This window comes from Aphis gossypii, chromosome X (genome assembly GCF_020184175.1).
Source record: "Aphis gossypii isolate Hap1 chromosome X, ASM2018417v2, whole genome shotgun sequence".
Lineage (NCBI taxonomy): Eukaryota > Metazoa > Arthropoda > Insecta > Hemiptera > Aphididae > Aphis > Aphis gossypii.
This window is the reverse complement of record NC_065533.1, coordinates 34,985,028-35,000,535: the sequence shown is the minus strand read 5'-3', so window position 1 is coordinate 35,000,535 and position 15,508 is coordinate 34,985,028. Positions and strand designations below refer to the sequence as shown.

The 15,508-nt window shown below is 26.0% G+C and overlaps 1 protein-coding gene across 2 annotated transcripts; it reads right to left on the bottom strand.

The window, feature by feature from the left end:
- Positions 1-6,666: 6,666 nt before the first annotated feature.
- Positions 6,667-14,102, bottom strand: LOC114129748 (facilitated trehalose transporter Tret1-like). Of its 2 annotated transcripts, none has more exons than XM_027994573.2 (5): positions 13,939-14,102; positions 13,697-13,832; positions 11,571-11,756; positions 8,803-9,627; positions 6,667-8,029 (listed from the first exon to the last, which is right to left on the bottom strand). In XM_027994573.2, the coding sequence occupies exons 1-5, from the start codon at positions 13,972-13,974 to the stop codon at positions 7,788-7,790; spliced, it is 1,425 nt and encodes a 474-aa protein (XP_027850374.1). In that variant the 5' UTR covers positions 13,975-14,102; the 3' UTR covers positions 6,667-7,787. The 2 variants fall into 2 exon arrangements, with proteins under 2 accessions (XP_027850374.1, XP_027850375.1); XM_027994574.2 differs by having other exon boundaries at positions 13,935-14,073.
- Between the last annotated feature and the right edge of the window lie 1,406 nt (positions 14,103-15,508).

Sequence of the window (15,508 nt, the reverse complement as noted above, 5' to 3'; positions counted from 1 at the left end):
AAAAAAAACATATGATTATTTTTATAAGGTTTACTTTCAAAATTATTTTAATAAAATAAAGTATCTTCTTAAAATTGGTAGGTATATATTTTAAGTAATAATAAGTCGATATAATTCAATTAACATTTTATTTGAAGTGTAAATTTGTAATAATATTCTATTCATTAATGAATAAAACTTTAAAAGCTTTTACATAATATTTGGATGTTTCAAAAATTAATTAGGGTCTTATAACTATAATAGGTTTTACAATTGTATTTAAATTGTCTTTTTTTTCAAACATTTTGGTTATCGCTTTTATTCTTGTGCTACTCTTATGAAAAATCTAATAGAGAAAAGTTAAGTATTTGTTTATAAACAGTAAACACGTTATTATATATTTGGCTTGAGATTATGCAAGTATTCAAATATTTATGTTTCATTACTTATGATATTGTAGAAGTTACATTTATAATATATAAAACTTATTAAAATTTGAATTGTAGGTTAGGAAAGTTGAGAACAAATTTATTATAATATTATCTTTTATTATATTTCTGTGTACAAAAGCATATTGGAATTCATGAATATTAGTCAGTTGGTAATCGTTATAATTTACAAGTGTATATTATAGCGTGGGTACCAATCTTCTTGTTGAACTTTTAACTAGAAAATGTACTGACATATACTATCTACGTGTAATTATAGAAATAAACTACAGTTAAAACATGTGAGTTTTTTAATTTGTAAGTTTATGATTTAAAACCATTTGTTTTCATAATTTTAAACTGGTTCATATTCATTAGGATTAAATAATTAATAAATACATATATAAAAAAAAAACAAGATTGATTTGAGAATGAAATCAAGTCCTCGTGAGATATTTTATAAACAGTTTTATCTAGTATTGTAATATTTGTATTTAAATATGTTTTTAATTTTTAAATACTTTTTCTTCATATTTTTATACTATAGAATAGAAATAATTTTTTTTCGTTACATCATTGTAATTCAATGATCAATATTTTCATGTTATGAATTGTAAAATAGTAATTATTATAATTTTTAATTTTTAATTGTCAAATATATTGTACAAAAGAGTACAAATATTTCAATATTAACTTAAATGAACAAAATAAAAAAAATTTTGAATATTTTTTTTTAAAAAAAAATGAGTATTTATATTTGTATACTCTAATACTTTTAAAAGAAAGTGTTCGTATACATATTTTAAATACGAATGATAACATGACACTAAATACTTAAGTACATATTCTGAATATATTTGAAAAGTATTCTTAACAATATTGTTTATAAATTCTGATACAATGTCTTCCTATAAGATTTATTTAAATTATGTTTTTCATTTCAGTTTGTTTTATGGTTCAAAATTGAACACAAGTATATGAGCTAGAAGCAAAACACGATTAGCTGTTATATTTAATAAACGTCTTACTTTAAAAATTATTGTAGTAATATAAAATAAATCTGAAAAACAATTCCAAGCGGAGATGGTTACATATATATTTTGTAAAAATATTTATTATAATATAATATTATTTATATAATTTTTTACTAGCGATACTGTTGAAATAATTTTTATAAAATCTTAAATATTTTTTAATCTTAATCAATATTAATTGTGTTACTGTTATTTTTTTCTAATAGTTATTTTATGTCTGTTATTCATTAATAATAAGTTCTAGTTTTTAATATATAACTTATGTTATGCATTATATCAATTGCCGCTAGCATAAATATCTCAATTATAATAATAATAGTAATATTATTTCATAGAATATTAGTAGTTGTTATTAACTTGTGAATAGTTATGGACGTCTGTATAACGATGTAAATACGTTCCTTGTGAAATAGTTTACAAGTCAACATTTATTAATTTAAATATTTATAAAATTTCATTATTTGTACTAAGTAAGAATATATGTGCGTGTTACGTATAGTGAGTTAAAGTTATATGACTAAAAAATGTTATTTTTAAAATTAGCAACTATAATTGTGTGCAAATATAAAATGTGCATATGTATTTTTAAATTTTTAGCTGCAAAATAATTTTTAAATTTTCATAATTTTGTAAAAATTGTATTATCAAATGCTGTAAATATATCCTGGAAATAATTTTTTAATATTTTTAAAATGTTATATGTATAACTTATTTTAGATTTAGTTTTATGGTTTTATATTTTTGACTGTAACGATAATAGGTGCCCTTGATTATAATATCCGTTACAAGCAAAATACGGTTAGTTCATGCTATTATAAGAAAGTAAATGGGACATGTCAAAGACGTCATGAGAGAATAATTTTTTAATTTTGTTTTTAGACGAATTGATTGACACACATATAATCAATTTTTTTCTTTCGTAAAATTAAACTATTTACTGTGGCTTAATGATTTTAGATATTACTTAATACTTAAAGAATTGAAATAAATGCTTTTTTTTCAATTATTTATATAATGTAATTTACTTGTACTTGCTCTAGTAATTTTTAGATGTATAATTCTTCTATATATTGTATGTATTGTCACTGAACTGCTTCTAAAACTGCTGGATAAGTTTTGATGAAATTAATTAAACTTGTGTGTGTTTTATTGGTTCTTAGGTTTACAAATGAACCCAAAAAGGGCACTTAAATTGGGTTCCAGGTAATGTTTACATAAATATATCTTAAAAAATACATGTGTGAATCTTAGATTAGAATGACCATATTTTTTTTTTAAAAAAACATAATACTTTTATGCAATAAGTAAAAAATATACTGATTGTCAAGATATGAAACAATATATAATACTTATATAGATTTGTATAAATACTACGACAAACCGGACAATTTTCTTTAAAACAGAACAAATGGTTCTTATGTATTTTAGATTCAAATGGTATTGGGAATCACTCGATCAATTGTCATGAAGTTTTATTTAAATGAAATAGTACACTACGGAATAGGTTTTAAGCATACTCGTTGTTTAATCAATCCAATTCTTATTTACGGAATATTGAATGATAAAATATGAATAAATCAGTGATTTAATTTCTCCGAGAAAATATAATTTAAATTTAATACAAAAATGTTTAAACTTTTTCTCTGGCAAAGTCGAGCTTACAACTAAAAAAAATTTCCAACATTGTATTAACATAAATGTTTTCAGTTAATTTTAAATTAATGATTTGTCAGTGAATTGATTAAAACCGACATATTATGACGTAGAACCATGTGTTAGTTCAGGCGGAGAAGGTTTTAAACGCATTACTGATTCTATAAGGGTTGGTTTATTATAAAGTTATTCATTTTTTAAATGTATATAAGAAATGCCGTGTCATCTGTGAACGATGAGTTTAAATAACGAATTCAACAAAGTGAGAATGGTATAAATAGGCGAGTAATTGTAATGGGCAATGAAGCTTATGAGTATAAAAACTATGTTGCTTGCTCTCGTGTAAGTTTAGAAAACATATTTTATAGATCTATGATTTTCTTGATCATAAAAGTTAATAAGAATATAGTTTACAACGAAATATTAGAAAATCATTAAAAATTTTACTTTTAAAAAAATGATGGTTAAAATAATTTGAGCGGGCAACAGCGAACGGGATAGTTATGTAAAATTGATAAGTCGGAAATATCATCTATACTTCGAATAAGAAAATCAATAATATTATTTTTATTCACATATGTTACACTAATTGTTAGTAACAAAATTGAACAAAACATATATTTTGCACGGTCAACAAATTGTACGGGACATTTAATATTTATAAATGTACTGGGTATTGTTATTGTAATAATGCCACTTATTTTTGTTACTTGATATTTTTGACAAGTAACTCTTGACAGATTAATAAATAAACTTATCCAAAATTTAAAGCGCATATTATTACTATATTGCGATATTATTATCATATGCAGACGCAAGTCACATTGCGTATTGGTTGCACGAATAATGTGTACGTATATGAAATATATTATAGAAATGTTCTTTATATTATTTTGTGTCAGCTTATTATTTTTCATGTAAATTGAAATTTTCTTTTATAGCGATTCAGTCTGAATATACACACGCAAAATAGCTGAAAATCAATGAAGCACTATAATTCATTTTTTTAAATCTTAAACACGGACGTCCATTTTCACATGTACAAGATTTCTTAGTAAATTCAATTTGTAGTTAATAATAAAGTGTGTTTGCCTGGTTAATTATTATTTATTTGAATTGTAATTCTTGGTTACTAATTTTTTTATTTATAATTTTAATATTGTATAAATAAAAAAAAATAATTAAAACTGTACTAGCACGAATAAAATGTTTTGTTGCGTATGCGTTTTGTTTATCATTAAATAAAATACTTAACATTTATAGTTTGTAAATAAAACGCAAGAAATAACCCAATTAAAATATTTGTTTGCAAATATTAATAAGTATTATAATTTCCTGTGGTTTGGCACTCCTCAGTCTTATTACAGCTTAATAGGTAATGACGGCGTGATGTATAGGCAATATAGGTACATAGATGCGTCGAAGATCGCTTTAAAATGTTTAATATTGATTATTGGAGGAACTTCTACTGTATTTTTTTTTAGACATTTTATTAGTATATAATATAATATTATTTTATTTTGTTTAAATGCATCAATCGTCCTTACATTTTATTTTAATTATTTCTATTGGGTTATTATTATATTTTTGTCATGTATAATAACCAAATATTTTAAAATTATAGCCACATGATTTGTATCGTACAATGTTGTTTACAATATTTTCAACTCATTGCTTTACACTGATATTAAATAGAACTATCGTTTATTAATAATTATTAGATAATTATTATAGTACTTAAAAATCAGAGAGAACGGACTATAAATAGAAATGTAGAAGACATTGCACTATACACAACAATATTAAAGACGATACGAACATTCAAAACAAGACAACCGTAAATATAATATGAACCTGAAAATGAAACTGTTTTCATAACAATATTATACAATGCTGTATCGCATTTACTGAATCAAACAGTGTTGTTACAAGGTAAACAGTTCTCTACTTCTTAAAATGATTACATTATAGAATACATATTGAATAACAAAACAGTTATTAACAAAATGTATTATATTATGAGCGTGTGTTGTACAAGATGACAGAACTTCGCCATTTAGCACCGACTTTAATTAAATTATACAGACTACAATACAGCCGTTGCAAAAGTATAATTACGTAATCACATACATAGTGTCTATGAGAATCCATAATATATATAGTGCAGTAATTTATGAACAAAGAGAGTTATTTGCGAACCAATGAAAGACACGTCACAAACACAAGACGAGTGTTTCATAATGTACTATCTACCTGTATGTCCATATATTAATTGGTTATAAATTTAGTGTTACGATGTTAATGGGTTTTTTTATATTATTTTCTATCAGCCGTAAATACAACATGTTGAATTGTAAAATATATTTTATTATTTTGGTACGTCTTTAAATCAGTTACATTAAATTGTATTTTTCATATAATATATTAAGTGGTAAGTAAGAAAACGGAATACGTAGTATATAGTATAAATTGAGAATAAAGTCATATTTTGATTAAATAATAATAAAAAAAAAAAAAAACAATAATCAATTTTCAATTAAATAAAAGGTTGGCAAGTGGGTACCACTCTATTGTACGGTAGTGGTCGAGTGGGGTCATCGTGATAGGCGTGTTCAATTTGAATTCAATGGTATATCATTGTGCACAAAAAGTTGATTCTGAATGGAGACGGTCTATCAGCCTATAACACTAAGTTTATTTAATGTTATGTTTTTTGACATTGCTATTGGTTAAAGAAATTTTTATTACTATTACTTATTAAAAAAGGTTGAATCAATTTTTTTGAAAATATCATTGGGTGTATACTGTATAAAATATAATAGACAATACGAGTAAAAGTTGTACCTATGTTATCACTAACAATGTACTTGAACTGTAACAAAATAATGAACTTCATTATTCATAGTTTAATATGCAATTAATCCATATTTGATCATAAAATGTCTATACTCGTATATATATATGTTTAAAAATAAATAAAACATTTTATATATTTTTCAGATTTTTGCTTTCGGTGTTAGCTATGAAACTTTTTATTATATGTTCATGTTTTAGCTAGAAAAATTATTTATTTTATAAATTTTTAACGATGATTAGTTTGTTTTGATTTTGTTAAATTTTGTTAATATATGAACTTCAAATTCTTATAAAATTATATTCTATATAATTTAAATTATAAAAATGACATCGTGTACATAAAAATAAATTAATATACGTAAAAGTATTAAATCATTTTATGGTTGCAGTATAAAATATTTATGAAAAACCTTATCTTTAATTGTTAATTCTTAAGAGGGAAGGGGTAATACTATTTCTTTATTTTCTAAGATGAGTGAAATCATTTTGAGTCAACATTTTGCCTAAATAAAACAATTATATTCTATACTGTAGGTACTATGTATATGAAGTGTTGAAGAATCACATAATAATCTATTACAAAACTTTTACATGCAGCTATGCAGCATTTAAAATTTCTTAAGGGTCAACTATTGGCTAGTTTGTGTTAGGTTTTGTAAAACATTGTGTAAATATTGTTATTGTTTCATAAATTAAAAATAATAAAAATATATAAATATGATAAAAAATGCCTATGAGGTAGGCATAGTTTATTAAGTAAATATGACAAATAACATCAATTTATTATCTAATAAGAAATTAGCAACATTTCATAAAAAAATAAATAAACATTTTTGGTATTGTCGCGTACAATTTAAAACGACAAAATAAATAAGAAATTTACCTTAAACTATGATTTTTATATCATGTACATTATTGAAATATATAAAATTATATTTTAATTTGTATATCATAAATTCAGACCATTAACAAGTTATGTTGTTGATTCTGAATATTTTATTTATAAACGTATATACATTTTATTGTTATTAAAAAAAATACATAATATATTATAAATAAAATATTTAATTTTATCCTTTATTACAATAGGTATATGAATATTTTTATTTCAATGTGTGTTTATACAGTTTAACTGTTTTCACTATCATAGTTGATATGTTTGATGAAAATTGAAAAAGCTAAAAATAAAATCTTCTCAAGATCCAAACACCCCGATAACTATTCAATTATTGCGATCGAAAATAATTGGGCTTTGACCGTAAAATACATAACTCAGTCTTAGTAGAAAATTGTATTTGAAGCTCTTAATTTAAACTGCTAATTAACAAGGTAATTTAAGGTCTAAATAAAGAATTTGATATAGCTTAAGTAATTGAGATTAGAAGATAAAGAGGAAATTAAGTTATACTCTTAACGCTGAATTTTATATCAAACCATGTTTGTTAAATTAATAAACAAACAAATCATCTCTTGAATAAACATAATAGGTACTGATAAAAAAGTAAAAATACATACGAATTATATACCACGTGGATGAGCTTATGATATAAAACAAATTGAGTTACAAAGATAAATGATAATCTTATATAAAGTGTACATGAACAGTTTCGGAGGCCACCATAACTGATTTACTATTAAGATTTGAATAACTTTATGTTACGGATATTGATTTAAAACTAAATTATTGACAAACATTTTATCAACACAATAATACATTAGTAGAACTAATAATAAAATTATAAAAATAAAACGATTTATACGTATATGTATCGATGGTCAAACACGATCACAAATAATGTAATCAGTTTTTTTAATCATATAATATATTAACGTATTATTAAGGAAAATTGATTTTCTTAACTTGTTTCTGTGGTTCGAAATATAGTAAGACTTCAGCTAGAGTTTTCCCTTTAGTTTCAGGCATTATAAATATGGCAAATAGCACATTTAATATACAGAAGAAAGCAAATATCGACCAAACGATTTCCACTCCTAAACTTGAGATCATTGATGGGTATATTTTGCAAATCATAAACCACATAACATATCCACATGTCTGAACAACTCCATTCATAACACCTGAAAAAATATGAGCATATATATATATACATATGTAAATATCATCTTAAACTGCTAGTAAATTAAACAAATTAATATTGGACATATGTTATGTATAATATATGATCTATATATAATATAATATATAATGCATAATAAGATCATTTTAAAATAGATAACTTTACGTTAATACAAATTATATTATTATTATTTATATGTAAACCATTTGTTGTAATTCATTGAATCTCGAAACACATGAAATAGACAAGCGTATGGAAGTGTTCTGAATTAGATAAATTATACGTCATTAAATAACATTTAGAGCAGTTGAATCATTTCAGGACACATATGTATAATCTAATTCCCATAAAATTTTTTTTATTGTTGTTGATTAAAATAGGAACGTTGTTTTAAATGTTAGTTCATTTATGTTTGAATGTGCGCTCGTATTGAAATTTTGAATTTATAAAATACTTTCTTGTCTCACCTATAGAAAATTATATACATTATATCACAAAATGTTTAAGTGTTTAGGCGCTGTGGTTCGGAATAAGCGTTGATAAGCAAAGAGTGCATAGAGCATTTTCCTTTGTATGCATATTATATAATGTATTGTTAACACTATCATTTATAGTTAAAGGAGTTTAAGAAGGGGGTTAATCCGTTGGTATTAATTCGATACGAGAAACGCCATGCAGGATTAGCTAGTACACCTATTGTCTACCGAACGAATCGAAAACAACAGTTATACACCCGCGTATAGGTAGCCGATTTAATGGCGATTACGTTATTACCTTTAACTTCCATCGGAAAAACCTCACCACACAGTATCCAAGGCATCGGCAGGATGGCGAACAGGGCGAAAAACATGAACATTACAAAGGCGATGATGAGCGTCATCGCGAACGGCGGGTCCTGGACGCCGGTGAACGCGCTCATGTAGGCGACCACGACGAGCAGCGACACGGCCATACATCCGCCGGAAATCATGACGAGCTTCCGGCGCGCGACCCGGTGCATGGCCGCGAAACCCACACCGCCCATTAGCCGGGCCACGGACAGGAACAGCGAAACGGTGTTGCTGTCCCACGGCACTCTGCAGTCCCGGAGCACGTCCATCGAGTAGAACAGCAGCACGTACACGCCGCTACCCTGCTGGCAGACGAAGAACGTCAGCGTGATGGCCGTCGGCATCCACACGTTGCGCCGCAAGAACAGCGACCAGTACGGCGTCGGAGCGACGGCCGTCTTCTTGTCACCGTCCACCGTCGCGGTGTCGGGCACGTCGGCCGTGTCCACCGTGGTGGCCGGTGCCGCCGTTGCCGGGGTGCCCATCACGTGGCCCAAGTCCAACCACTTGTCCACCTCGTCCGCCTCGGCCGTTCGGCCTTTGGACCTGAGCCACATCGGCGGTTCCGGCACCATGAACAGCGTGCAGAAATTGGCCACGCTCATCACCAACATGATACCGGAAATGATCTGCCAGTGGAAGAACATGGCCAATATGCATTCCACCATCATGCCCAGGCCCACGGTCATGGTGACCAACGTTATGTACAGCGGTCGCAGGTTGGCCGGAGTTATTTCGGAAATGTACAGAAACATGCACGTACTCACGCCTGTTGACCGAAATCGTCCGAGTTAGGTGTGGGATTGATGATTATTATTCATTTATTTTCACTAAACGCAACAAATTATAATATTAAATATTTGCATTTATGAGTTGACAATATATCCCGCGCGTACGGTCAATTTCGCCAAGAGCCGAGATGAACCGAGTGAATTGTACCTCGTATTTATTATAAGCAAATAGCTTGTCGGAAATAGCGATCCCTAGTGTCTCGTTTACTCTGGTAATTTTTCAAACGGAAGAGTTCATAGAATCGATAGGATACCATACTACGTTACTACCCAGATATTTACTGTCTCTATTATCTAGAACCACGGGCTTACTGACAGGCTTCGGAGTCGGAGAGTAATTAATATTAAAATTAAATTTATTATAATAGGATCAAATAAAAAAAATGTCATAGTTTTAATTTTAATTTTTAATACTCTTGTAACTTACACATAGCAAAACGTATTATATTATACTTTAACATAATAATATATACCAGGTGTGGCCAAAATTTTTTTGGTCATGATCTACTAAAAATATACTTCACCTTTGAGGATTGACTTCCATTAGAATTTTTTTTTTATCGAATAACTATAGTCTATAATTATTAAGAAACATATAGGGCGAGTAGCCCTAAAAATAAATTCTGACATGATCGACTTTGAAATTATTCACGATCTACCATTTGTTCGCCCTCTGGTACATTATACTATGTATGCAAAAAACATTCTAGTACAAGATAAACGAGAGATTTATATACCTTATACTTCATCATCAAACTTTTGTTAACATTTTCAGTCTTTTTAAATACCATAATACTGCATGCACTGGGTTTCACATTTGTCACATCTTACAGTCCCAAAACAAATTTAGATACATACTCTACTTGTAAGGCATTAAAGTTACAAGGTTTCATTAAAAGAGCTGTTTTTGAAATCAACCTATTTAGTTCTCTCAAGTCAATATATGGTGAACTTGTTAGATCAATACTAAAATATTGTTAGATTATATGGAACCTATAGAGTATATAGTATAGATAACTGGTGAAAAGTGCATACTATAATTTATCTAAAAAATTGTATTTTAACTTTCATAAGCTTTAATTTTAATGTCTTATAATACGTGCATCAATACTTATAGTCCAGTTCACTTTAAGTTTAATTTAGCATATTTAGTACGAGTAGAACATAGACTTACTCTAATTATTTCTTTCCTATCAAATTTCTAATACATTTCAATTCATATATAATTTAAGCTTAATAAATCCAAAGAGTTTTTCACTCTCAAATCGGCGAATAATTTAATTTAATATAATTAATAAATTTAATTTACTAAAATCGCACCTAACAGAATACATTGTTTAAAAATCACGAAGACTAATCAGACAACTTGTAAATTAGATATTTGCTTTTATACTATCCAATAAAATGTATCTTAAAAATAAATAGTACAAATTATAACTATATTGATTTTTATATAGTAGGAAAAATTGTCTTTTGTGTGTACCTACATATATTTTCAGATTAACTAACAGCAATAAAACACATTAGAACCCATATAGCTAAGTACTATACTCAGTGCCGTAACTAGAGGTTGGCGACATGGGCGCTTGCTAAGGGCGCAGTAATGTAAGGGTGCATTTGAGTTAAATAAAAATATGTATCTTGGTTTTAAGATTCGATTATTTAAAAAATATGGCAGTATTTTGATTAAAACGTAAAAATTAAAAAATGTAATTTTATTATGTTTATATAAAAATTATTGATAGATACGTGTGAAATAAAACAAAAATAAGCGCCAAAATAAAATTCACCAAGGGCGCCACAGAGGGTAGTTACGGCACTGATTATATTACTATAGAATATGTATGTTCTATAATATTAGAGATTTAGATAAATAATTGTATAATTTCACAATATTTTAATTATAATATGTAAAACTCACCAAACGGGATTCCAAGTATAATTTTCCCAATTAATATTGTTGTATAAGAGTTAGCAAATGTAATTATCAGCCAACTTAAAGCCATTGGTATATAGACAATTTGAACAGTTTTTCTTCTACCAAATTTATCCGTTAGTATTCCAATCATAAGTAAGCCAATTGGACATATAAGTACTGTAATACTTGCTGAAATATATCGTAAATTATAGTTAATAAAAGTTTATAGGTATCATAGTATGATGTACACAGTAAATGTTATTTAAAGAAAAATTCCAATGAAATAAAACTAAGAAATATTTTTTTCAAATGTAAATTTTCATAAAAAAATTAATAGAATTATTTTGTACATAAATAATATAAAATTTGAATAAAATATAGTATATAGTATATACTAAGATATCAAAACAAGTAAATTCGAGAAAATAAGAAAAATGTATTTGTATATTATTTAAAATTAACTTAATGTTAAAGTTTATCTGTATTTTATATTTTATATTTTATAGTCAGGATATATTGAATAAATATTCAATGACAAGTGTTAAATAAATTATACTGAGATGGCTCATTAGTATATTATAAATACAATACTGCTTTACTTTAAGGTAATTTTTATTTTGTATTTTTTTTCGAGATAACTATAATATAATAATACTTAAAAATTATTATAAAATTCAAAATAACCACGTTCGATGAATAAAAATTTTAATTATTTTTCGTTAAAAAAAGAATAATATCATTAACACAAATTAAGATAATAAGTATATTAAGAAGTATAGCACGTTCCAAAGATCATTCAGTAATGATAATCTCATAACATATATATTTACTATAATATGCTATAAGTGGATATGGACAGTACTTTAAAAGATACTTCAGAGTAGTTGAAACATTGATAGTTCAAAGTTGGATCAGTTATAATTTTTAAATATCTTATAGGTTTGATTATTTTTTTTTATTTTCAAAGAATTTTAAATTCAAATTTTAAATTATATGATGATGATCAAACATATTAGATTTTGAGTAAATGTTAACCTATGTACCTAACTTATGTATTGGATTTAAAATATTTTGTGTATGTTATTTTTTTTTGTTTTTCATATATATATATATATATATTGGTGTTTAACTGAAGGTTAGGTTAGGTTAGGTTTAAAAAGCATTTAAATAAATTTATCAATAAGTATTTATGAATAAAATAAAAATATTTAGTAACATATGCGAATAATCAGAAAACAAAAAGTCGATGATTAAAATGTCTATATACTTAAATAGCTGTCAAAGGGAGCAAAATATGTTTAATTCATATTATGTCTAGTATGTGTTATTATAAATATTTGTTGAATAAAACAAAATATATTTTACTGTTGTTTATTATTGAACTAAAACAAATTAAAAACATCAATTTCATCAAAAACTGAAATTGCTTAGATACTACCGTTTTTCAGTAATTGGTTTTTAGTTTTACTTGATTATTTCGATAAGTACAGAAAATTTTTAGTTTAACCCCATAATAAGCATCAACAAGATACAATTATCTATTAGATTGATGAATTTTTACAACTACAAAATGTCATGATAAAAAAAACACACTCATCGTTATATATCTGATATCACTGTGCAAAAATTTAAACTTTTGATTAGGTAATAAATAATAAGAAATTTAATGAAATATGTAATTATTCAGTATTTAGAACAAGGATATAAGATGATAATAATTACCTTTAATTTTAATTCATTTGTGGGTTTAGAGTTATTTTGCACCTAATAGTGGATAAGTATACTATTTAATATCAATTTAATGAGTATCATTTGTATGATATTTATATTATGTACCTACCATATGTGTCGTAATCATATCAAAATAACTATTTACTAAATCGCAACTTAAAATTGCACAGAATGCGTATTAGGTAACATGTTAACATAGGTACTACATAATTTAAAAATCATTGTAGATGATAAATCAATACTATAGTATCCGGAACTAAGAAAAGTATTTGAATACATTTTTAATTTACTTCTACTCAAATACCTAAAACTGTCTTTCTATAATTTTATTTAAAAATAATTATAGAATGTATAACAGTTATTTTAATAATATAATAATTGTCCATTGTTCCTCATACTTATCCAAGACTCCTCTTCGATAGTCAAATGTATTGTTGACGAAGGTTCACGAAGTTCTGATAAAAGTGTAGATGAGAATGAATATGAACATCCAATGAGAAATTGAGTGAAGCACATCATAGTGGAACAGAATAACTAAAAGTAAAACAAATAAAGTATAAAAACAATTAACGATGTCAATATAAATACAAAAATCTTAAAATATATAGTGGTTTATTAATTGTTTTTGTTATATACCCACAAGTTTTAGATGACATTTTAGTTGCCGGTGTTTCATTTTTCTAAAAAAAAAAAAATAATAATAATTAATGTGTGTTTAAAACTATTAGATGTTAAAGTAGTTATATCGTGAAGGAATCAACCGTATACTCGAAATATAGAAAAATTATAAGAACTAATTGTTGGTTGTTCTATACCTTTATATAAATTAGAATGTATATCATATAAGGACACTTAAAAACCCGACCTAAGCTTTTACATTGAAAACAAAGTAGATTAGTAAATAATCTTTGATACAGGGTGTTGAACGTAAGGAAATATTGTTAAAATGAATCAGTTTTCTCTGTTTTTTGTAAAATAAGATAAACAATACTATGGAAATATAATATAAGATATTTGAATATACCTATCGCGTGGATTATTTACATTAGGTATAATATCAAGCACCTTGTCGAGATTCGTTATCAGCATTAATCGTGTTTCTGCATTATTGTAAATTTAAAAAAAAAGCACGACACAAAAAGCTCTAGGTAAATATTTATTAGCGATAATACAATTTCTATTGTCCATTTGCATATTACACCATGTTATAAGCATAAACATATAATTTATGATGTAGTTTTTTATTTATTTTACGTTTTCCAATAACTAAAATATAAAAACTTTCCACTTGAATACCTAATGGTACAAAATATATAACATGCTAGACTATCTATGGTTAGGTATATTAAATCTGTATGGAAATAATGGCTAAAGTAATTAAAAATGTTAATATAAAAATTGATTAACATTTTAAATTGTAGTGTTAAATACCCTAAAATCCTAAAACCAATAGTAAAATAACTTTAAATTTGAAAATCGTGAACAAACTGCACATTACGAACATTTTATTCTGATACAAAAGTCTAAAATACATATAGCGTATGTTATAAAATGATTATCACCTAGGTATCGACCTTTGAAAAACAATGAAAATTACATCGAAATTTCTACCGTAATATTATTATTGTAGCAGTATTTAAAATAATATTTATTCATTTTATTCTTATCGTATAGCTACAAAATTTTGTTTATAATAAGAGAAATATAAATATTATACATAATGTATGTAGTCGATAGAGATTTAATACCTACTTGAATATTGAATGACTTTTCATTAATATTATATCATGGTTGCCAATAGTTTTCTACTGTCGTACTCTTATTTACATTTATGAAGATTAAAGCCTTGCACATAGGTACTCATTTTAATAAAAAAAAAAAAAACTAATAAATAAAAATATTTCCAATTTTTTCTTTAGACTCCGCAGCACTGCGAATTCTATAATTTAAATACACTCATTTTTAGTCATGGCATATGATATTATACTTATTTAAACCTACGTACAAAAATTAGGTAGACATTACATAACGCGTTAAATGTTCATCAAGTAATACCAATTTCAGTGCAATAACATAATATATAAAAATTGTTTGAGTCCTTAGAAGTAAACTGTATTCAAGTACCAGTTAATATAATTATCATGAAGGAACAACGTGGATTTTATACCAGTCGTAATTAAGTTTTTAGTAACTTTATATACAAATCATTT